We start from the raw sequence: 25,253 nt of genomic DNA on the forward strand, positions 1-25,253 counted from the left end.
TTGTTTCCCACAGCCGGGTACTGCAGTCACATGAGCACAAGGGAATTCAGGGATCACCAGGACTTCTAATGAATTCGTTGAAGACAGGCTTCTCATTTGCACCAATTAATAAAGTTATTCTGAAACCTGGAAGAGATTGCACCGATATTCCACTCCCCCTCACACACCCTCCTTTAACATATTAGAAGGGCTTTTATTATTTCTCATTCTGTGCTTTTTTCTTTTCCTAATGGAGTTACAGTGAAATTTATGCTGACCACAATTTGAGCAGCTGGTTTTAAAGACTTGGAATGGACCTAAATGCAAGTTTTATTTTTATTTCAGCTGTGTTAACTTCTCTGCAGCCCAAGCAGTTTGAAATAACCTTGTTCTTCTCCACTTTGAAACTTCTCCACATTGATTTTGCTGGCATTATTGTTTTAATATGTCCAACCTGGCAATTTCCCTAGAAAACCTCCTTTCCAACACAAATGTTTGGATCCACTCTGCTGTCTGTGCTTTGACTTCTCAGCTCAGTGTAGCAGGAACTTCCAGACTTGTCTACCCTTAAGAGATCAATCCTACAGAAAATAGTGAGTGCCAGGAAACCTTTTTTCAGCATGGAAATAGGAATCCACTGTTTGCTCAATGAGAGACAGCAGAAAAGCTTGGGAACCAGTTGAACACTGACCTAAAGTTAAGGCTGTGCTGTTGGTTGAAACCATTCATTTAGTTTACAGAGGCCAAAAAAGAGATGCCCCAGCAGAAATGCTTTGGTGGTTTGCCTTGTATAGAAGTGAAAGGAGGATGTTTTCCAGCATGGCTGGCTTTATTGCTGGCACTGAAATGGAGGAGCTGGCAGGGAAAAAAAAAAAAAAAAGAAGCAACTGAAATCAGGTCCATCTGCTTAGAATTAGTCCTGAGTTCATGCAGTGCACTGTGTGGCAGTGATGCTCCAAAGGGGAATGGAAGTAGGGAGTGAATTACAGCTCTCAGAATATTTTCAGCTCAATGGAATATGGAGAGTGAATTCCTATGCAGTGATGTGCTTGTTTGAACAGTTTTTGTCAAGCAGAAGCTTTTGTCCAGAGCATTTTGGACCTGGAGTTAAGGCAAGGCCCAGCCTGCATGGGAATATTGGTGCAATCCCAAAGTCGTAGGATTGATGTGTTTCTCTTTTGGAGAGAGCTTTTCCTTCTGCTCTTATGTGGGGTGAAGATGAAATCTGGGAGTTCAGTGGTTGTAACAAAGGGGATTTACCCTTCCTCAGCAGGAAAGGGCTCTTGGAAAGGGCTGCCCAGGGAGGTAGCTTCCCTTCTATGAGTGATTGCACTGCACTTGTGGAAACAGGGGTTTCTCTGGCACTGACTCACTGAGGTGTAAACTCACTCCAGAGAGCTTTCCTAGCTGAATTTCCCTGGATGGAACACAAGGATGCTGCCCATCTTTCCAGTTCAATGACTGATTCCCTTCTTAAGGCCTTCCTGCTTCTCTTCCTTGTCTCTGAAGTGTCTTACAGTACCCTTCATGCAGGCTTGGAATTGCAAAAAAAAATTTGTATTTGCTGCCTGGTGTTCCTTTTTATTGATTTTTTCAAAAAGGTTTTCCTCCAGACCATGCATCACTGCAGACACCCAGTTTCTCAGAGGATTGTTGCACTTCTGGCCAGGTTTGATGACTTGGGACTTTTCTGTCCTGGCATGCTCAGTGGGAAGGAAAAATGCACTGAACAACAATTGATTTCTGATTCCTCCATCACCAAAATGTTTAAAACTCACTTCACTGAGACAGTCTCCCTCGTCATACTGAACAAAAGGAGAAAAATACAGTCATGCAGCTCTTTTTATTTGAAATCAGATTATTTAACATGAGTTTTTATGTTTCCCAGAGCAATACTACTTGGTCAGTGCTCACACTGGGAAATCAGCATTGCCTTTTTTATTATCCTGTGTATCGGTTTTGTAAGGAAGTTCAGATGCAGAAAAGCACATGGAAAGATATCACAGGTTCTTTTATCTGATTAAATGAACGAATGAACAGGCTTATCAATTAATTAGTTAATTAATGAATGCATCCATTTGTTTATTTAACTGCTTCTATTTTCTCCCCTGTATGTCTTTGCTAAAATCAGTCAGTGTTTGAGCCCCAGATTTTGGAGATAAGGTTTAGAAAATATGTGTCCCTAGATATTGGGAACTCTACAGTAGAAGTGGTGGTGGTAGTAGTAGTAGTAGTAGTAGTAGTAGTAATTCTAAGCAAACCATGCTCAAATATGTCCCTCTGGCAAGATGGACATTTTTCATCTCCTCAGCCTCATCAACCAGCAGTCAAATAAGCAGCAAAAGGAGCAACGCTCTCTAGACAGGCTCAGAAAATCCACACAGAAACTTTGTAAACTCAAACCTCTGCTGGATCACTGTCCTTGGCAAGGGGTTTTTTGCTTATGAGACAAGAACTTAAATAAACCAGCACTTAGTCCTTTCCTCCAGGTACTTAGTACTGTGCCTAGAACCAGGCATTAAAAATAAGAGATGTGACCACTTCCTTCCCTTCCTTGTGTTGCACTGACTTTAGGACAAGATTTATTTTCAAAACCCAGCACTTGAGATGGGTTTCTCTCAAGCTGAGTCACAGGAATTCTGTGTATTGTTTGTCTGAATAATTTTTGGAGAGAAAATCTTTGGTTTGGGTCTATTCTTTGGTATATTAAGACCAAAACACTGACTCCAGCCAGACTGGGAGCACTGGTGGGGACAGTTTCAAGGTACAGAACAGCTTGAGAAATCTGTATTTCCACATGTGTGGGTTTTGAAACTGCAGGGAAGGAGGATTTTCTGGCACAAGGATATGATTAGGACTCATCTGCCTTTTAAGTGGTCCTCTCTAGTGACAAACACAAACCAGGGAAAAGGCTCCAACCCAACTTTGACTTTGACAAAGACTCTTGATATTTTAGTCATCTTTCCAAGAGTGACCAAGAGCACCTAACTCAAAGGCCAGTCCTGTGTGAACATCAACAACCACGTGTCAGCTTACAAAGGACCACGGAACATTTCTACAAATCACTTTGCCACATGCCCAAAACAGTTCCTCACTGTGCTCAGAGACCACTTTATTAAAAAACAACAAACGAAAAAAAACCAAAGCAAAACAAAACAAAAAACCCCACAAAAACAAAAAACAAAACCCCACACATATAAGGGTTGTGAAAAGTACCATAGGCCATGGGGAGAGAGTAAAAGGTATCAAGGGAATTACTGTCATCTTACAACTTTAAAATAAGGAGGCATTTACTGAACAATGACAACCGTGCAATGCTAAGAAAAAGTGTTTTCATTAGCAATAAATTCTGACTATCTTAAAACACAGGTGACATAAATGTCAGCTGAGGAACTGGGAACAGAACCCAGGAGACAACTCCTGAGGCTGAATCTCCATTGCCAGGAAATCAGAACCTGAACACTACTGGCCCAGCCCAGAACCTGAACACTACTGCTGTTCCTCTAGACAGAATCCCATCCATACACATGGAACAGTCTGCAATGCCTTTCCCATTTTCTATTAGTCTTTATAACTATCCTCACAGAGAAGAATTCCTTCCCAATACCCCATCCATCCCTGCCCTCTGGCAGTGGGAAGCCATTCCCCCTGTCCTGTCCCTCCATCCCTTGTCCCCAGTCCCTCTCCAGCTCTCCTGGAGTCCCATTAGGCCCTGCAAGGGGCTCTGAGCTCTCCCTGGATCCTTCTCTTCTCCCAGTGAACACTCTCAGCTCTCCCAGCCTGGCTCCAGCCCTTGAAGCATCTCCATGGCCTCCTCTGGACTCTCTCCAGCACTCCACATCCTCCTGATGTTGGACCTCAGATCTGGAGGCAGATCTGCAGGTGAGGTCTCACATGAGCGGGCAGAGCAGGAGAATCCCTTCCCCTGGTGGTGTTCAATTAAAGTCTTTAACATATAAACCATTTTGCTTTGCAAATCTCATTACCACCCTTGCCTGTTTGGTGTTTTCAGTAGAGTTTTAAAGAGAGTCCCAAACAGCTGGGAGGGTTTGTTTGGGTTTAGTGAGCTTTTTCTTGTCTCTTCGTTTTTCATGAGATGCTAATTTGTGGTAATTGCTTTCTGCAGTCATGACAGCCTGGCTCAGAGGAAGGGAATTATTGGTGTGTGTATTTTAGTAATAACCATCAGAGAGTCAGGAAAGAAAAAAAAAAAAAAAGAGACAGAAGAAAACATATCATTAAAATGCTCACATCCTTTGGAAAAAAGCTCCAGCTTGTTCCTTTAAGGGAATAAAAATCTGTCTGGTGTCTCTCTAGCACCTATGTCTGCTGGCATCCCATCAGCTATACAAACTGTGTACATGTCTACAGACAGCCTTAATTTAGGTCAATTGGTGCAAATTAAGGAAGAAATGGATAATGGTTTTGGTTGCAGTACAAGGTACATGGAAGCTGCTAACTCCTTTCATGATGTGAGGTTCCTGAGGGAAAGACCCATCAGACGAGAAAGAATAAAGCCCAGCTCTTTGTTGGTGTTATGGTAATACCTTAAGATTTTAATTAGGAAGAAAGAGTTCTCTGTTCTGTTCAGGGCTGGGCTAAAAGGGGTTGTGCTTAAGACACAACAGAGCAGATGGGTGAAGGAGCAGAAGGTGCAGCAGGTGACAGAAATGACGTGGCTCATCCTCTGTCTGGCCAAACTGGCCAGCTGAGGAGGCTGCCAGGACGACAGGTTGGCTTGGGAAAGGTTAAAGCAGCAGCCCCAGATGTTTTGCACAGGTACGATGTTGATAGTCTGATCTTCTGTAGGTTTGTGGGCTTGTTCTACAAAGATATCTTCCTCTGGAACATCCTGTGCTTCCCACTGTGTGACAGGCTAAATTAGCCTGATTGTCCTGGCATAGCAGTGTCTATCCTTGAGAAAGACAGGGCACCGTGAGCTCAGCAGACACATTTCTGGAGCTCCATCTGCTGACTCTGACTCTGGGGGGCTTTGAATCTCCTCCCTGCCCACAGCAGTGCTGCTTCCTGGGACACACAGCCAAGAGGACTCTGCTGCTACATTCCTTTCCAAGCTGCTGACTTCTGCTGTCATCAGCTCGGGCCCCTTTCCTTCCAAGGGGATCTCAGACAAGATGTGGTGATAAGCAAATAATGGGTAAATATGTGCCTGTGGAAAGACTGATACATCACTAAAAGCACGTTCTTTCCCATCCTTTCCTTAAACAATTTTTTTTCTAAGAGTTGCTGCCCGGGGATGGCAGTGGGTGACATGAGCTCTGCATTTATAGTCCCCAAGTACCACAGCTCCTTGGAGATGAGAGGCTCCATCTATCAAACATAGCATCACTAGGGGCTGAGCTGCCTCGAGGGTTTTTTAAACACAAGCTGCAGTTGGAGCACAGGAGGGAGGTGGAGGCTCAGCAGAGATGACAGAATTATACACAAAGTCATATGGCAAGAGAGGTCTGAGCCTGGGCAATCAGCCAAAACAAGGCACAACACAATCACAGTGGCTTCCAGCCCCTCTGGAATAAGAATAAAGACGGAATTTCTTTCCTGGGATTTTTCAGAGCCATATTTCCCTAAGAGATTTACTGCACTTTGTGCCCTGGATAGCAAGGAAATCTTACAGGCCTTTGGTGAGTGCTGAGGCACAGGACCAGACCTCAATCTAGCTCAGATCCAGAAAAGATAAAGCAGAACTCTGGGTTTATTTGTGTTATATGGATTGTGAACTCCACTGCCCAAAGAGCTGGATGTGCCACACAGGACACACAGTCAGAGCTCCGGCCCTAAGGGAGGCTCTGCCTTGCCAAAAGTTGTAATGGGAAAGGGAGATGAAGAGAGATGCTTTGGTGATGAAATCAAGTCAGTGGGATGAAGGAGGTGTTCCAATGCATTGGATCTTGTGGCTTCTCACAGGTGGGCATGCAGCAGATAAAAAAGTGAAGGAAGGATTTAAATGAGTCCAAGAAGGCATGATTTAGACACATCTTCAATTTCCCCCAACTATGTTACATACTAAAGATGAATGTTGAGCTAAAGCTCACAAAAGTGGTGTGAGCTCTCACCCGAGGGAAACAGCAGTGCCAGGATGGGAAAGGATGCAGCAAGACATAGGAGGGATAAAAACTGAGGCGAGCACTCATCTCTGGGTAGATTTATTTCATCACTAGGTAAAATCAGTCTTTCTGAGGTTACAAAAGAGCTGTGTCCTCCATATGTGGTTAGATTTTATCAGATCATCCAGGTAAGAAATTAAACCAGGAAATTCATTGTGAATTGCATAGAAATAAACATTTAACAGCTCCTTTCAGGCTTGCAGCTGTACAGAAAATCCAGTGGCCCAAATCTTCGTCTGTGGAGAATTAAGAAGGTACCCTGAGGTTTTAATGAGGCTGCCTTGATTTATGCAAAAGCATGGATCTTGTTTAGCCAGCCTGCACTTAAGTGATTTAGGAACATGGTGAAAAAGTCCCTAGGACCTCTAATACTTGGACATCTTATAATTATGAGATCACAGACAGATCTACCTGGTTTGAAAATTTCAGCCCTTTTTTATTTCCAAAACTTTTTTAAATCTACATTTTGCATACTCTGAGTCCCTATGCTAGGTTGGTTTTTTTCCTTTCTAAACACTCAGAATTTTCCAGTTTATCTTCAACTCAGCCATGCTAAAAGCTTCAGGCTGTCCTAGTCCTAAAAGACAGCGGAATGAGTCCAGCTTCAGGTTTAATAGACAACATTTAACATCTCTTGCCTTTGGGTGGGTCTTCTTTCTTATTGAAACAGAAGTCGAACCCTCACTAAAATCTGAGGGATGATTCATCAAAACAACCCTTTTCACTTCTTTCTGGGCAAGTAAATAGTCATTTCAAGGCCTGAAGCACCTCAGAGAAGTTCCTCTACTCCTGGTCCAGCTGCCTGCATGGTCTGGCACTGAGCTGAGCAGATTACCAATGACACTTCATCAAATGCCTTCAGACACACAAACAGTGAGATTCAGGCCTTTTGATGAGATATTTTTAATGAAAACACAAATGCTGCCCAAAATTCAGGGTTTAAGGCTCTGGTTTTAATATTTTTTAGTTCAGGAACAGCTGAGCAGCTGTGGATTGCCAGGAGCTCTCTCTAGGGATCCTCTAGTGCTAATGAGCATAATTAACAACAGGATCTGGTTGGTGGATGCTAACGGGGCAGAGTCAGGTACAAATGTTACTCAGAAGGATTGAAATCCAAATGACTAACAGAAAGAGGACAAAAGCACTATTTCCTGTATGTCACAGATAAAGATACACCCAGAAATGGACCTGCCAAATATCAAAGATGGCATAAGAAGCTCATCCAGGACTTTGTTCCTTCCTTACATGACTCAGAAGCCTGCCTCTGTCTGGAAAATCATTTTTGGTGGCACATAACTTTGGGCTGGAATTAGATGGTTTTAAATGTCCCTTCCAACCCAAACTATTCAGTGACACTGTGAACAGCAGGGGACAGTTCATCTTTTCTCAATAGAGGATGAAAGCCGAGTAAAACCCTGTCATGGATCCTTGCCTAATATGTTCTTACAAAATTCCAGTGGTGGATACTCAGAACCCCATGGACAAGCTTTCATCTGTCTTTAGAGGTGCAAAGTTTGAGATTAAATGGCTCCTCCTTTTGTTTTGTACATTTGCATCCCTCTCACTGCTTTCTCCCAAACTTTGATTAATCCGAAACTTTTCCACTGGACACAGACAATTCCAGCACGTCTTGCCAGAGCCAAGCACAAAGATTGCTTCACCAAGGTTGATGTGACACTGACCAGCCCTGTCCATCCCTGCCTGGACAGGGCAGGTTAGTGTCACATAACTAGCCTGCCCTGTGTTTAATGACCCTCCTGACCTCAGGCTCTTGGTGGTCTCCAGGTGTATGAGCTCTTCACTGCCATAAATTCATTTTTCTTTGAGGATTTTAGGAGAAAATCTGCGGTTGCTTCCTTCTGCTTCCCTCCACTCTGGAGAGATGTCCCATAACAAGGATATTGCTCACAGATGGGCTGATATATTGAGTATATTAATGACAAAAGTCATAAATAGAAATGTATTTATTTCCATGGTGCATTTAAGAGCCTGGAATAAACTACCAGTATGGCAAGGTCTATGTACCAGTAGAAACAAAACCCAGAGTGGGGTTCAGCTCCTTTCCCTCCCCTCAGTCGTTTAGACTCCTTTCCCAATTAATTGATGGAACCTGTGTTGCCTCATCTGTAGATAGGCATCTAAAATAAGCCTGCTGAATCACAGCCTTTAAGCATCTTTAGTAACTCAGGATTCCCTTCATCCATTTAGGGTTTGCTCTCTTCCAGCACCCTTTGTTACTCAGGGAAGGAAGAGACCTCCAAGCAGCCTCCAAAAACCATCTATCTTCTGTAGATGCACAACAAAACAGGCACTGCATGTGGCAAGAAAACTGTGGAGAAAGAGCAGTTGAGCATTTAGAAAGCACCTCATTTTTTCAGTTTGCAAGTTCCTCAAAATCAGTTTGATTTTTTTTTTTTTTTTTTTTTTTTTTTTTTTGCCCCCTCACTTCGCTGTTTCTTCTCATGGGATTTTTTACTCTCAAACAGACAGCATGGTGTAGCTGGAGCTGCCACAAGGGTGACTACACTGTCTGAAACTCTTTGCCCAACCTGCACAAATTGCACATTCCTGGGAGCTGCTTTTTCAATTTTTCCTCCAGTAGCAATTACTATCCCAGAAGCAAGCAGGCACTCTGAATTTGTTGGACCAGTGATCAGGGCTGCTGACAAGAGCAGATCTGCTTTCAGTACTCTCCTGGGGGAATCTGAGCATTACTTAAATTTACCTCTGTCTGTGAAACTCTTGAACCCAAAACCCCAAACTTTCCCTCTCAAAGTTACTGCCCAGGAGGAGGAGGTGGAGAATCTGTCATGCAAGAATAGGCACATGGTTCATCTACTTCCTTGTGGCTACAGCGTTTGCTGGCCTTTGGGTACGAAATCCCACTCTGTGTCCCCTTCACTTCAGGACATCACTTTTGTATCTGTTCTTCATTGGGGACTTTGGACAATATTTTTTTTTTAACTGTAACTAAAAGCCATGTGAAATTCAACCTCCCTTCAACAGCACCTTCTGCTGGAGGAATTTCCTCCTTAAACCCCCCTCTCCAGTCAGTTGTGCCTTGTCCCTCCATGCAGAATCACCAGGCAGTTTGTCCTGCCTTCATCTCCTTGTTCTGTTTGTCCTGCAGGAAATTCTCTTTTTAGATCCCAGAAATTTTGTGTTAACTCATGAACAGGAGTTTTGTTATCTGCCTTCCACTCTCTGGTCTCTGCAGGAGTTTGAGTGGAAGAAAAAAAAAAAAAAAGAAGAAAAGAGAAGAGAAAAGAGAAGAGAAAAGAGAAGAAAAGAGAAGAGAAGAAAAAGAAAAGAAAAGAAAAGAAAAGAAAAGAAAAGAAAAGAAAAGAAAAGAAAAGAAAAGAAAAGATTTAAAACCACACTAGAGAGTGCTCTTTCTTTCTGGGCAATACGGGAGTGGCATTGAATTACGGTAATGGTAAGACTACTGCTCTGCTACATAGCAGAGCAGCAAAGTTCCTGCTGCTCCTTGGCAGTGTGGAGCTGAGCTCGGAACGGGGCACGGATCCCTCCAGGGAGCCTGGAGCCAGCCCCTCACAGCCGCGGGATACAGGGAATCAGCCCCACCGCCAGCCGCTGAACTACCAGTGGGGCAATAAAGGGAGCAAAGCAGAGGATTTCCAGGCACGGAGCCCCATCCCTGCATGAAAGAGGAGCCTGCTGTGCTGAGAATCTCCTTCCCAGATGCTCACAGGAGCTGTGCTGCCTTCTGAAGACTGAAGAGGTGGGTGTGGGGCAGACACAGCAGCTTGGGGTCTGCTCTTCCCAGCATCAGCTATCTCCACAGGCTGAGCATTATTTGATAATGATCACAATTATAATCCTCAGAGATGCTCGATGCAACACTCACTTTTCATGTATGCGCTTAGATAATCTGTCCTGTTCTTCCCTGGGATTATTCCTCAACTTGTTCCATCTGGTGGGAAAGAAAATAAGATCTAATTTCATTTTAGTGTACTGAAGTAAAATACCCACCGTGTGATACCTATCCATCTCCCCCTTCCCCCCTCCTCCCTGCCTGTGAACTGGGAATTTTGGGGCTTCAGGGTTTGAAATGCTTTTTCCTGCAGGAAAGTTCAGTGTGACGGTTTGGAAATGGGACAGTTGTTACTGCTTAAAGTGCGATCTGAGGGACTCATCCCAAAGGACGCTTAAGAGAGTCCTTCCTCATCTGGGGTTTTACAGCCACAGTCTTAGTGGTGGTTTTTCACCTCTGATTAATATTTGGGATGGAAATTCTATATCCATATGGAGATGTTGGGAAAGGTTTTGCAGCTCCCACTTGCAGCTCTCCTCTCTGTGCCCCCCAGGTCTCGGTTCCCAGGCTAATCCTCACTTTTCCATCTGAGGTACCTTTTCTCCATATTTAGTCAGCAAAGGCTGAGCTTGGCTTCCAGATACCCTGAAATGTTGTGTCACTCACTAGGAGGCTTGCTCCTTGCAACGTCTTCTGCTTGGCTTTGGAGTCGCTTTTCCTTATAGATTTTCAAAATTGGCAGCTCAGCTGGACTAACATTTTAGAGGGGAAAAGTCTCACTTAATAAAGAAACCTGAGATTAAATTTTGGGCTTCTAAATCTGCTGCGCAGTCTGTATAGTCCTGAATTGTAAGTCCTGCAGGCTTCTGTCTTTCCTAGAACTGGTCTCTACAGGTGAGCTAATAATTAGGATTGATGCCTAGCCCCATAAAGAAGGGAAAATTCAGGCAGGAAAACCCACTTGGATCTCTCAATTGCTGTTAAACAGTGCTGGGCTGGAAAAGGTTGGTTCCACTGGCTGGAGCCAGCCTGAGGAAAGCACCCTAAAATAGCCTCCTGCTCTATTCATATATGGGAACCCTAGCAGCGAGTGTGGCTTCTGGGAATCGCATTGTTCCTGTTTTTGTCTTCTCCAGGGGGGTGAGGATCTGCAGACAGCACGAGAGCATGGCCCTATGCGCACGGCAAACTCCACTCTTCCCCTCAGAGCAAGCCAGGAGATGATGTATATGAGCTTTAATTTGCAGCCCAGGACCTCGACTGATGAGTGCTCCACATATGGAAAGCTCTGACTGACAGCCTAAACCCTGGATGGGGAGTGATGGCTATCTCAAACAAAATTGCTGAGCAGACACAGCAGCAACCTCCACCCAGTCAGGTTTCTAAGCCATTTTTAAGGCAGAATCAGGACTAACACCAGGCAATTAAAAGCATCAGTGATTTCCTCTCAGGAGAAGCTAAATTGGAGACCCTTTGGAATATTAATTTTCCTTAAATACAGAACCTTCCCCAAAAGACAGAATTTATTTTAACCTGCAGCTCCAGTATTTCTCATCACATAGCCCTGGAAAGTGGGACAAACAGCCTCAGGTTTTTGTAGCCCCACTTGTGCACGCCAAAGAAAATGCAGAATGAGTTAAATTTGACTAGGAACTTGTGAGTATCAACCATGTTGTTCTGGTGAAAGCTTAGGAGCAAGGGTAGGTTTTCTAATATGTTTCTGGATCTTTCTCATTGCTGCCGGTGCTGCAGTTCTAAAACATTCTTCAAAACTCTTTTCCCCAGCAAGGCTAAGCAAATGTTGCCTATAGGACCTTCCTGATCTTGTCACTGTTCCTGCCTGGAAAGGGGGTGAAGTTCAGCAGCCTCACATGGACATTACCAGCCATGGCTTTCCTCCCTGGGAACTCCTCCGAGTGCTCCAACTGCACCCACTCTGTGGAGCCTGTGAACATTTCCAAGGCCATCTTACTGGGTGTTATTCTAGGGGGGCTGATTGTTTTTGGGGTTTTAGGTAATATCCTGGTTATCCTGTCCGTAGCCTGCCACAGACACCTCCAGAGTGTCACCCACTATTACATCATCAACCTGGCTGTAGCTGACCTTCTCCTGACTTCTACCGTCCTGCCCTTCTCAGCTACCATGGAGATTTTGGGTTACTGGGTCTTTGGGAGGATCTTCTGCAACATCTGGGCAGCTGTTGATGTGCTTTGCTGCACTGCTTCCATCATGAGCCTCTGCATCATCTCCATTGACCGATACATCGGGGTTAGCTACCCACTGAGGTACCCCAGCATAGTGACAGAGAGGAGGGGCCTCCTGGCCCTGCTGTGTGTCTGGGCACTGTCCCTGGTCATCTCTATTGGGCCCCTTTTTGGCTGGAAGGAGCCAGCCCCAGAGGATGAGACTATCTGCCAGATCACCGAGGAGCCTGGCTACGTCTTGTTCTCAGCGCTGGGCTCCTTCTACCTCCCCTTGATCATCATCCTGGTGATGTACTGCCGGGTCTATGTGGTGGCCAAAAGGGAAAACAAAGGGCTGACCTCTGGGCTGAAAACAGAGAAATCCTATTCCGAGGAGGTGACCCTCCGCATCCACCGCAAAAACATACATGGTGCAAGCGGATCTGCACCCAACCCCAAGAGCAAGCACCACTTCTCTGTGCGCCTGCTCAAGTTCTCCAGGGAAAAGAAAGCTGCCAAGACCCTGGGAATAGTTGTGGGATGCTTCGTTCTCTGCTGGCTCCCATTTTTTGTAGTAATGCCTCTTGGTAAGTAGAGCTAACCCCTGTGTGTCTTCCAGCACCTTCTGGGCAGGGAGGGTTGTGCTTGTGGCTGGGTGTGGTAATGCCAATCAGAAAAGCTCTGAGGGAACTATTTTGTACTGCAAAGCTGTCAAAAAAGCAGAACACTCACCACCACAAAGCAGGCACCGTGAAAAAAATGCGAGTCTTAAATTAGACCAAATCTGGTCTCTGGTGAGGAGAAACAAAATTCTGAAAACCAGGGAAGAAATCTTGTACCTTTTCCACATATAAAATTTTCTTTCGTGAACTAGAGCAGATATTTGTGACCATCTCTGCTATAGGAGCAGGATCTTTAGGGGTTTGTGTGTTTATGTTTGCAGCCAGGCAACTTAAACATGTGAAAGGTCATAATATAAATACATTCAGGGTTGAAGTAGCTGTTCACAGATCTCCTGGAGTGCTCAGCATTGATGATTCCCACTCCAAGGAAAAAAATATCTGCTTCCTATCAGGAAATTCATCCTGTGAGATACCATAACTCCAAACTAAGTTAATCTTTTAATGCAATTTTTCATATGGCCAGTCAGGAGACAGCAGTGAGGGTCCTTTCAACAAATTTTATACTGCTCTGGATTGCAGCTTTTCTGAGAACCCACTGAGCCCACTGGCCAAACAATGGCTCAGCCACCATGCTGTAGGTGAATATTTATTCTCCAGTTGTCATTCCAAAGAGGAGCAAAGCTGGGGATTTGTTCTGCTTTGCTGGAATATAAAGAAGTAATTAGAATTTTAATTAAACTTTGCTCAGTTACCTTTGATGCAGTTGCAGGATGGAAAAGCAGAATACTAACTCCATACCTATAGCTGAGGGTGAGAAACATGGCTCATCACACTGAGTTGGGCTCCGCCATTAAATATTAGGTTTTTCAAAAATGGAATCTAAAATCTGTGACTTGCTCAATTTCAGGGCTTTTTTTATGGAAAGGGCTTATGCTGTACAGGAAAAATAAAGTAAGATTTTATGGAAGCTTTAGTTAGTAAGACAACAATATGGACAAGACAGAAAAGGTAAAACAGCCTTACCTAAACATGAAAAGAAAGATTTGGGGATTTTATTTTCCTTTTTTTTTTTTTTAATTCTATTTTTTAAAACTTTAATAAATAACTGTTCTTTTTCAATTAACCTCTCTCTACTGGCTTTACCAAGATTTATCAAGACACACAAAAACTTGTTGCTAATGTAAAAAAAAACCCAAATTCAGAATTTTTTCCACTTGGTCAATACTGGGAAGTGCTGTATTGGAACTGTTTCCTAAGGAGAAGCCCTCCATGGCCTGGCTCATGCTGGCCAGGATGTCAGCACGTTGGAATGCTGCTTGCCAAGATGACTGAAACATACTCAAAAAGGGTTTGAGAGAATGCATTAAACACACTTTTCATCTGCAAATGTGATTGCCCACACAGAGCTGTTGTTAATTAATTTGCTTTGGATTTAAGAAATCTTCTGGGCTCCAGAATGGCTATGTATCCTCCTTTGATCCCTTGTAAGGAAACTCTGGAGGGTTTTTTTCCCTTTTTTTGGGAAGTTACTGGGCCTTTTTAAAGCATATATTATAGGGCTTTCAAAACCTATTTGCTGCTTTTGTTTAAGGACAAAAAACTGATTAAACAGACGAGTGGCACTAAAAAAAGTCCTCAAAAAAGCCAAGGACTCATCTTGATGCAGGGCACTTTCCAAAAAATCACAACCACTTTCAGGCCTGAAGCCAGGCCCAGTTGGGATAGGGAAGGGAAGTGATCCTGACAGGGTCTTGGGGTCCTGTCAGGGTCTGAGTTTCCAGATGTATAAAATCCTCCTTGTTGAAATCCTGGTGGAGGCTCATAGCATACATGGCTGGGCAACCAGAACTTGACCAGCTCTGTAGCTTTGTGGCCATGGGACAGACCAAAACATGGTCCCATCAACCAGTTCTGGAGGGATTTGACTGATGTGGAGGTGCCATGCAAGGACATTGTTTATAGGTGGATTTGGACGGCTGGACTCAATGATCCAAGAGATCTTTTCCAACCTAAAAGCCTATAATTCCATGATTCCATCAGCCAGACCACTCCCAATGCAGATTGCCCACAAAACAGACATTCTTAAACTGCTACAGAAACCACTTCAGACAATTGTGCTCATCATTCCATGCAGCACAACTTCCCCAAACCTAGATTAATTTCACTGTGATCTACAGCACCTTCAAAATTTCCACATCCATTGACATCCACTCTGCCAGCCAAGAGCTGCATCCAAGCAAGAAACGCTAGGTTTACGGAAGTGTATCACAAAGCAGGGTGGAAGCCTTTGAGGTGTAGGTATGGGAAGAGCAAGACGGGTGGAAGGATATAAAGAAAGGCACAATATCCATGTTGGCTGATTCTACTGAAAATAACTGGAGAAACAACTGGAGTATCCCTGATATAAGAAATTATTTTAATTGAAACTGGAGTGTAAAGGTACCGGTTGCAGTCTGTGTAAGGAAGGTTTTTTTCTCTTAGTATCTTGGATTAAGTTTCATTCCAAAGGTTCTGAGCAAAATCCTTCAGCCCAATAATCCAACACATCTTCTTCTCACTTAGCTTGAAGTTTGTGGAAAAAAAACAGGAAATGATAATCCTGTTGCAGGAAAATAAGTGAGGCCTATATTTGCTTTTCAAAACTTCTGTAACACACAAGGTTATCAGAGCTTTGGTTTCCACTGGTAGAAGTCAGGCTTTCATTACTGTAAGCAGAACCAAGCAGAGCTGACATCAGTGACAGCTTCAACTGACAGTTCAGTGACCACCAGACAAACACAAAATAACAAAACAGAGACAGGAAAAAGCAGCTTTGAGGCTGTCTGCATCTCTCAGAGAGGGTTACGGAGAACAGCCTGAGCTTATCAGCAGCTCCTGGGCCACGGGGCAGGGGGTTTGTGGGGAGAGGCTCAGATGTGGCTTCATCTGGACAATCAGGGCTTGTTGGGCTCTGGCATTCCCAATCACAACCTGCATTTTTGGCTTTTTGTTCTCCTCTTGCAATTTCTAGAAAGGGATATAGGATATATGTAGATAGATAGACAGATGTAGAAAGACTCAGAGCTGGAAGAGCCCAAAAATCAATGAAAGTGATGGAAAGTTTTCATGTTACAAGTGATAGAACAGACCTTGTCCTGTAACTGGAAGACATTTATATGTTGTTCTGGGAATTCTTCAAAAGGTTTCCTTTCAGCAAAATAGAAGACAGTGCTTGGAGGTTGTTTTGAGGTGAAACATGCACAGAACTGATGGAAGAAAGGGTTGGGGGTGTTGCAAAAACGGTCCTGGCCTGGGTCTAATAATCTTAACAAATTCTCAGAAGAGAACAAGTTTCCAGAGCTTTGCTTGTGGTCTGTTTTCTGTGGATCAACTTGTAGGTGTTGCTTTCCAAAGCTGGAAGAAATAAGAAGGGGAAGTCTGAGCTAGGAGGCCACAGGGGAAAAAATCCTAAACTGTGCAAGGGAGAGGAAGGGCTTTAGCATTTGTCAATCATTCTTGTGATTAAGAAAGCAAAAAAGAGGATCTGCTGGAGGGTGTCTCTGTTTGTGGTCTAGGAGTAAATTAGTCTTGTGAACTGACACAAACACTGTCAAGGGAATCCTCTAATCCTGTCTGCAGATGGTTTCTATTTACTATTTTGTGGTAATTTTTTTTAATGGAGCCAAAGAGAACCACTCTACTTTCATTACATATAAACCAGAAAAATAAAGTGCATTTTTCTGTCTCTGCTGTTGACACAACATGACCTCTCAGAGGGTCACAAGGCTCAGAGTAGCAACACACATCAACACAGACTCCTCACATTAATATTTCAGTGTTCTCTCAGTGAGAGAGAAAAAAAAAAAGATATAAAAGTGGACGAAAACCCCAGAATAAAGCCCCAGCTCTTTCTCTGGATACCAGCTCAGGGAGAGGAAGGATGCTTGCCCTCCTTGAGTCACGGAGCACAAGTGTGTGTGTGTGAGTTAAACCATTGAGTGGGGAGAATTTGAACCATGAAGATAAACAGACATGACATTTCCATGGCAAGGGTTTTTTTAGTTTTTTTTTGCTGATCACAAGGGGCATTTTTCATAATCACAGACTGGAAAGGCACTGTTGCTCTGGGCTGATAATTCAGCTAATGACAAAGATCCCATGGACATCCCTGGGCTAACATTTCTCCACCATTCCCAAATCCTGAAATGTGTCCCAGTGACTGAAAACACAGCAAAGGAGGGGAGGAATCAATATTAAAAACCATTTATACTAAAAACAAAGTAGGGAGGGTCGATTAGCTGTGCTCTGCTTTGAGAGCCACTCCCGTGGCTCTCCCGTGTGTGTCACCTGTCACAGGAGCCTCGTCCCTGTCTCAGAATATCCCTTGTCATGCAGCCACCACCTTCAAGTCCCCAGAGTAAAGGAAGCAGGAGTGTCATTTTTCACTCGCTCTCAAATGCCACAGCACAGTTCAGGGTTGGGGAGTGATGGAAAGGCCGTGGTGAGTGATCCTCCCACCCCACTGAGCAAATGTCAGGATTTGTCTGCAATTTGGATAATGGGAGAGGTACTTGGCTCTTGCTGAAGGAGATAATTTCTTGTTTCTTACTCCAAGGATTCCAAAATCATGACAGACAACAAACTCATGAGGCAGCCTGAGACTGACCCAGCTTCTCAAACTATTTTTTGGTTGTTTTTTTTTTTTTAATATTTAAAGGAAAATTATTATTTTATATTAAGTGAATTACTTCAAGAGTGAGGGCTTCAGGGCAAATATCAAATATCTCCAAAATGTCAGCAATGGGATCCAGACCCATTCCACTGCAGTAAGAGCTTGGGAACTGGAATTGGAGTGACAATTACATTGATTTGTGAAACAATGTGATTGTTTGGGTTCACACGGGTAACAAAACCTCAGTTTACCTTCCCATGGTTTTTTATCAGCTTTCTAAATCTGCAGCTGCCCACAGCAAATCTGGAAATAGTTGCTTGCTGAGACATTTCCCAGAAATATCATCCATCCTAAGTGGGTACAATATGAAACAGAGCATAAATTAGGTCTGAAATAATCCAAGTCATCAGTGCAGTGTTCCCAGACTGACCCATTCCTGCTGCCTGACCTTTTCACCTCTCACCTGTGCCCAGACACCCTCATGGTGCTGCAGAGAGCTGAATTCAGGGGTTTGGGAGGGAAAACAAACTCACTCCTCCTTCTATGTCTGTTTATTATGCATCAGCAACAGCCAAGAACAAAGTCCCTCTCTTTTTCCCTCAGGAATAGCCACAATATTCCAGGCCCTGGGGAGGCACAGCTGGAAAGTGCAAGACTTCCTCACATCACTGCTTTTTCTGCACTGGTTTTGTTAATTGGATTGTGCAGAGTCCAGGATCATTTCCTACTGTCCAACGGGTCCTTGATACTATTTTTTATTCCATAAAAAATACTTCCCATAAGGGAACAATGAGAGCATACAGGAGAGGTCATGTGTGTACAGGGGGCAGCTTTCAATGTCTGCGCAACATATATGTGTGTGTGTGTGTGTGTGTGTGTGTGTGTGTGTGTGTGTGTGTGTGTCTTATATATACTTATATATAGTTATTTTTATAAATACACTCTCCAGAGGGTGGATTGGATCATGACCTGAGATGCAGTATAGAACACTTGTCTTAGGGAATAAAGTTTAGCTATAACTCTGGGCTTGGAAACACAAAATGTAGCATGTTTATCAATGTTTGTAGAGCCATGAGAGATTAGGGAGGCTGTGGTACACAGTTAACTTCCTTTGGAATATCATTGCTCCTCTGTGCTTCATCCTCTGGGTCTATATGGCTCTGGAAGAGCTGCTGCCCTCTGGACTGACTGATTCAAGGCAGATCCCAGGACCTGAGTTTTGAGCTGTGTTTCGTGTAACCAGAGCACTCTTCCTGTTCCCAGCCTGAAGGGGCTTCAAGAGCTGGAGAGGGACTTGGGACAAGGGAATTACAAAACAAGCGGAAATGGCTTCCCAGTGCCAGAGGGTAGGGTTAGATGGGATATTGGAATTGTTCCCTGGGAGGGTGGGGAGGGTCTGGGAGGGAATTCCCAGAGAAGCTGTGGCTTCCCCAGATCCCTGGCAGTGCCCAAAGGCCAGGATGGACAGGGCTTGGAGCACCCTGGGATAGTGGAAGGTGTACCTGCCATGGCAGGGGGTGGCTCTGGGTAGGATTTAAGGTCCTTTCCAACCCAAACCATTCTGGGATTCTCTATGGACACAACCCTGATCTCCCCCATACACTGAAGCAGCATCACCCCCACCTGACCTCTGTGGTCTGCCTCAGTCACCATATTTAAGCTACACAAAATAAAAAGAGGGGGAAAAAGCAGAAAACCTATACAGAGCTGCAAGATTCAGTAGCAGAGATGGATTTGTAGTAGAGATGGATTTGTAGTAGAGATGGATTTGTAGTAGAGATGGATTTGTAGCAGAGATGGGTTTGTAGCAGACATGGGTTTGTAGCTGAGATGGGTTTGTAGCTGAGATGGTTTTTAACACCCCAGAGGGTTCATGGGTCACACAAATATATGTGATCTGATTCCTATGGTGCTGGCACTGATGATGCAGAGTAAATAACACATGTTTTTACAGTCTGGCAGGTTCCAAAACCCTCTCTGCTGTCCATCAGTGAAATGAAGCATGACATCAGGGCTGGTTTTTAAACAACCCATAATCAGGCAGCTCTTATGACAAATGACAAAGTCAAATTACAGTTTTGAGAATGAATTAGCACTTACTCACCAGGAGGGATGTGGCAAACTTACCTCTCAGAGCGGAAGAAACTTCCAGCTGACAAGCAGGAAAATAAAAGATGCGGGAAGAAAATGCAATCCTGATATTTCCAGAGAAGAGTGGTGAAATACATAATGGCAAAAGATCTCGGGAGGCTCACAGTACATTTTATTTTATTTACTTTTACAAAAAGCAATTGTATTGTGCTACTGACACTTGAGTCTCCTCAACCTTTGGAAAACAAAGCAGGAATTGCAGTGTCATTTACCCAATCCATGATTCAAAATGCATTAAAAGACCACTTGAAGCTTTTTTTACTGTTCCTCCAGCACAGACTGCAGGGGGACAGCATAAGGTGATGCCTTTAAACTTTAATCAGGTTTGCTACGACTTACAACTTAATTCCTGACAGTGTGCAAAAGAAGATATTAAGGCCAGTGAACAGCATAGAGAATTAATTTCAAGGGTGAAAACTTAATATATTAGCTGCTGTTCACCGCCCAACTCTCCTATAGGACACCTGGATGGCACCTGTGATTCTACCTGGTCTGGAGTGAGAGGACTGGAAAAATTTGCTCTGAGAATTAGGTGCAAAAATTCTGCTTTCTCAGCCCTGGTTGGTGGTGTCCAGGTGTCCAAACTTTAACTGACATGAACTGGCAGTCACCAAATGGCCAAGGATTGAATGGAAATGCTCATCCCAGCTCCACCTGCTTTCCCTGTGCTTACTGCTCTGTAGGGAACGTGTACCACACACCCTAAAAAAGAGATAGTTCACTACTCTTGTTTAATCTCATTATTAATTATGGTCATTGTTAAAAAAAAAAAAAAAAAACAAAAAAAACAAAACAAAACAAAACCACAAAATCTTTGTTTTATTTCTCCTTTGAGTTCATCTGACCTGAGCTGTCCATTCCGAGGGCTCAGTACTGAACAAACTACTTTGTTACCAGGTTTGAAAATGCCTCCTGCTCATTACCAGATCCATCAGCTGCTGAGACTGATCACAACAACATCAGTGAATATTAAAGGTTTGCAAGAAAGGGACACGTTCTTAGGATTCTGTGGGGAGGAACATAATTCCTCAAGGATTTGGAAAATATTTTCCCCCTATTCCTAGATACTCGGGTAGCCAACAGGAAAGATTAGGGAATATTTCTGAGCTACAGAGGTAACTGTGTGGCTGCAATAGAAGGACAGAGATTTCGGTGGCCCCTGAGTGTCAAACACGCCCTACAGGGAGGCCGGAGGGGGAGTTTTTACCAGGGCACGCACTGATAACACAGGGGGGAATGGCTTTGAGGTGAAGGAGGGTGCACTTGGATTAGATATTGGGAAGAAATTCCTCCCTGTGAGGGTGGTGAGGGCCTGGGATGGATTTCCCACAGAAGCTGTGGCTGCTGCATCCCTGGAAGTGTCTGTGGGTAGGTTGGAGCACCCTGGCGTAGTGGAAGATGTCCCTGCCCATGGCAGAGGGTTGGAATTAGAAGACTTTTCATTTCTCTTCCAATCCAAACCGTTCCATGATTATCTGAAAGTCAGTGTTTAGTGGGATCTGTAGATAGCAAATTCTCTGTGCTGTTAAAGCTCCTTCATTTTTTTTCACTGTGTTATTCCAAGGCAACAACGAGTGTCTCCACTGATGAACCAAAAAAGGCTACATTAATAAATTAACATGCAGATCCCACCCCAAAAAAAGAGCAAGGGACAGACTCTGACACTGGCTGTTTTCTATTTTTATCAGACTTTGGCACAGCCATTGCATTCCATCTGGAGAGAGCGAGGAGTTGCAGCAAACAGGAATTGTTATTGTTTACCCATTTTTACACTTGACCTCACACAGCTGATTCCCTAAACCAGGATTTGGTTCACTTTTTCTCTCACCACAAAATGGGAAAGCAGCAGATACACCTCATTTAAATGAGGAAACAAACAAAAAAATTGAGCATGATTTGGGCATTTAGAAGCCTTTCGTTATTTTTCATCTGCCAATGACTTCAGCCAGAAAGTTATTTGAGAATGTTATTTAGTTGTTTTTCACTAAAGGAGAGAAGCATTAATTTGCTGAGAAAAAATTTAGGTTGTGAATATGTGTGCTTGCTTGTGCTTCACTGCAAAACAGCATTTGTTTTCTTTAGCAAAATCTTTTTGGTCTTAAAATCTAGTTGACACTGAAAGTAATCATGAAACTGCTCTACCTGGTCCAGCTTGGAGCAACCAGAAGCTACCACGGAGGCAGTGAGACCCATGCTTTGTGCCCATGTCATATCTGAGGTTGTAATCAAAGGTTCAGCTGCCCCAGTACAGAGACAGAGCTCCTGTGGCATGTTCTGCACTGCCTGGGGAAGAGACAGCTTTGGGAAAGGCTTAGTGCCCCTAAAGAGGCTCCAAGAGAGCTGGAGAGGGACTTGGAACAAGGCCTGGAGGGACAGGGCAAGGGGAATGGCTGCAAACTGACAGAGGGCAGGGGTGGAGGGGATATTGGGAAGGAATTTCTCTCTGTGAGGGTGGAGAGGGGCTGGGACATAATTCCTAGAGCAGCTGTGGCTGCCCCTGGATCTCTGGAAGTGTCCAAGGCCAGGCTGGACAGGCCTTGGAGCACCCTGGGATAGTGGATAGTGTTCTTACCCATGGCAGGGGGTGGCACTGGATGGGTTTTAAGGTCCCTCCCAACCCAAATAATCCTGCGATGATCCTGACTTGGTGTCACTTCTCTGCTGCTGTAGCACACACACACCACCTGGTCTGAGGTCAGAGACTCCTGCAAGGCTCCTCACCCTGCCCCGTGTCCTGTCCCCTCCCTGGCAGCAGTGTCCCTGGGCCATGGGTTCTGCTCAGGGTGCAGAAGCTGCTGCCACCACAAGATCGCTCCACGTTTCCCTGCAGATCCCGTGCTCAGCAGGATGAGCAGGTTATTAATCACCCTGCAGCAGGAGTGCCTCTGGCCCAGGCAGGATTTTGATGCATTCCCACATAGGCAAAACCACCGTAAGAATTGCTGTGGCCACTTGAAAGCATTTGCTGCAAGTGCTGCAGCTTTGTTTGACAAAGACTGAGGAAAAAGGTTCGAGCAGTTGAGCAGCTCTCAGATTTCAATCAGAACATCCTCAGAGGGCATTATCAGTTTTCCTCGGCCAGGAGAGGTCCAGGGAACAGATCAATCCCTGTAAAGCTTAGGAGCTGCTCCCAGACATGGTTAAACTGCAGAGGATGATGGATGCATCGATGCCTGAACCTTCCACAGTATTTCTTTCCACATGCTTACAGTTTTTCCAGGGGAAACATGAAGACAAGCATTTGTTAGTGCTAAAAGTCCTGCTAATTATAAATTTGAGTATAAATTCCAAAACAAGTCAATTTTGCTTCTGGGATTTTTTTGGTTTTTTTTAATAAAACCAAAGATTTGGCATCAGGAAAAACATTTGCAAGATTTTAAATCAGCAGATAACTCATCATTCTATAGAAAAAGAAATGTCGAAGTATTTTCTTTACTAAGGAAGTAGCAAAGAAAGTTCTTGCCCTTTGAATCATCTTTGGAAGGTAACATTGCAAGTACATGTCAGAATATGTGTGTATATAAATAATTTTTTTAAAAAATTAAAATTAAAAAATATATACACACATCTCATGGCTGCCTATGAGAACCTTCCCAGTGTTCCTTGATATGAGAAGGAAACTTTCCTTTAATTTCTCTCAAATTTAGATGCATTCCATGAGGCAGGGTATGGATAGTTAGATTTTCTGAAGGTTTCAGGGAATATCAGTACCCAAAACTTCATAATTTCAAAGACTTTTAGCTGTAACACAGTCAACTCTAACCCCTTTTTTCTCTAACCCTTCTGAAATGGTGGGATTTTCTTGCCATCTGAAGCCCCTTCTGATGACCTCCAAGATATTGCTGTCATTTAGGTAATTAATCTTGAATTAGGAGTCCCTGAGGAAGAAATTTTCCTCTATCCCTGGAATCAGCCCTCTGGCTGCCTCTTCAGCTGTAAATGGGAATATAATTCTTGTAATTATAAAATAGCTCTCTTGACTTATTTCTGATGGAACATCCATGCAATTGCATCACACCACAGATCCTGAAACACTTGTTCCTGCAGGAATTGTGTTTCCAATCATAATTTTTTCAAGACGGAACAGAATCCTATTTATTTTTTCCAGTGTTTTAGTTTCTTTGGTTACCTGCAATTCCTCACTGCCTCTGCCCTAACACTCTGCGTATTTTCCATTTTAGGCTCTTTCTTTCCTGCAATCAAACCCCCGGACACACTTTTTAAAATAACATTTTGGCTGGGTTATTTAAACAGCTGCATCAACCCCATCATCTATCCATGCTCAAGTCAAGAGTTCAAGAAAGCGTTCCATAACGTCCTGAGAGCTCAGTGCCTCCTGAGGAAGCAGCCAGCAATGAAGCAAACCCCCAGCTTCAACCTCAACCATCCTGCAGGCCAGAGCATGGAGAGTGGCAAAGGGGTGGTCCGGATCCCTGTGGGATCAGGAGAAACTTTCTACAAGATTTCCAAGTCAGACGGGGTCTGCGAGTGGAAGATCTTCTCCGCCGTGCAGGGCGTGCCCACCAAAAATGCCATTTCCAAAGACTGCACAGGTGCCAAAGCCAAGAGCAAAGGGTTCCTGCAGGAATGCTGCTGTGCAGGCACTTCAGGGAGTCTCGTCCATGAGAACTGCAAAGTGCCGACCATTAAAATCCACTCAATCTCCCTGAGTGAGAGTGGGGAGGATGTATAACCGGCTGGGTGCACCAGGTTGGAAGCTTGGGGGCCTCATGGGATGTCACTCTTTTTATGGGGAAGTAGGAATAGGCATGACAGTTGAAAGGATCCAGGTATGAACAAGTGAAACAGGGCCAAATCTTTAGAGGAAGGATGTCTGTGAGTGCTGGGTGCATGAATGGAGCCCCTCAAAGATAGTGCATGGCTTCAGTGGATGTTATTCTGAGAGTCCAGCATCTGCCAGGCGTTTCCTTGGCATTTAAAAGCGTTATCCCTTTATTCTCCTCCTTTAAAGGTCACACCGCTCTCATTTAGGGGCAGTGGAGGAGAAAGTGAGAACCACAAAGACCCTGTGCTGATTTCAGCCTTGACACTCTGTGGCAGCTCCACCTTCAGAGCCATTTTGTGATTCCACCCCTCCCCATAAAGCCAAACCTCACCTGTGGATTTCAGTCAACTCCATTGACAAGGAAAACTTGATCCAAGTGACTGCACTCCACTAAGCTTCAGAGACCAAGGAGAACTTTTCCTTTTTGTCCTTATCAGCCTCCCTAATCTCCATACCACACCAAACAAAAATTTGCATGTGTACTTGGTTTGTTCAGGTGATCCCTGTGCCTCAATGCAGGTCTAATAAAACTCAGAACTAGGTAAGTCCTTATCAAACAAGGCTCAAAGAACTCATTTGCATTCATCCTTTTGTTTTTCATCTTCTGAGTCCATCAGGAACCTGCTGAAAGGCTCAGTAATTCTTTGCTTGGGTTCTCAATAGCCAGATCAGTGCCACAGTCACTGGAAAAACTACAGATCTTTCCTGTCTCCCTGCCCAGTGTTTTGCTGCATTCCTTTTCCCGACTCCTTCAAGTCGGGAAGTGACCAAGTGCTCAAAGCTTTCTGTGAGATCCTGGTACTCTGGAGTCAGAAATTTTCTCCTTCTTCCAAGCAGGGGGAGTTAAACATGTTAAAAGGCTTAAGGATGTCCATCCCCATGAGAAAGGGCCATCCCTTGGGAATTTGGGAGCAAAGAATTTGGAAGCATGTTGTATTTTAATACAGCTAATCCAAATAAATAAATAAATGAGATGGCCA

At 44.0% G+C, this 25,253-nt stretch overlaps 1 protein-coding gene across 1 annotated transcript; it reads left to right on the forward strand.

Moving 5' to 3' along the window:
- The first annotated feature begins 11,163 nt into the window (after positions 1–11,163).
- ADRA1A (adrenoceptor alpha 1A) lies at positions 11,164–24,970 on the forward strand. Its single transcript, XM_041424837.1, has 2 exons — positions 11,164–12,649; positions 23,669–24,970. The coding sequence occupies exons 1-2, from the start codon at positions 11,767–11,769 to the stop codon at positions 24,178–24,180; spliced, it is 1,395 nt and encodes a 464-aa protein (XP_041280771.1). The 5' UTR covers positions 11,164–11,766; the 3' UTR covers positions 24,181–24,970.
- The last annotated feature ends 283 nt before the right edge of the window (positions 24,971–25,253 follow it).

The sequence above is a fragment of the Onychostruthus taczanowskii genome, unplaced genomic scaffold (genome assembly GCF_017590055.1).
Source record: "Onychostruthus taczanowskii isolate IOZ18803 unplaced genomic scaffold, ASM1759005v1 scaffold84, whole genome shotgun sequence".
NCBI classification, from domain to species: Eukaryota; Metazoa; Chordata; class Aves; order Passeriformes; family Passeridae; genus Onychostruthus; species Onychostruthus taczanowskii.

Bases quoted from the DNA above. Each gene is read 5' to 3' on its own strand.
- ADRA1A (XM_041424837.1), top strand. From the start codon at position 11,767: ATGGCTTTCCTCCCTGGGAACTCCTCCGAGTGCTCCAACTGCACCCAC. The intron at 12,650-23,668 runs GTAAGTAGAGCT...TTTCCATTTTAG, and splicing joins TTTTGTAGTAATGCCTCTTG to GCTCTTTCTTTCCTGCAATC.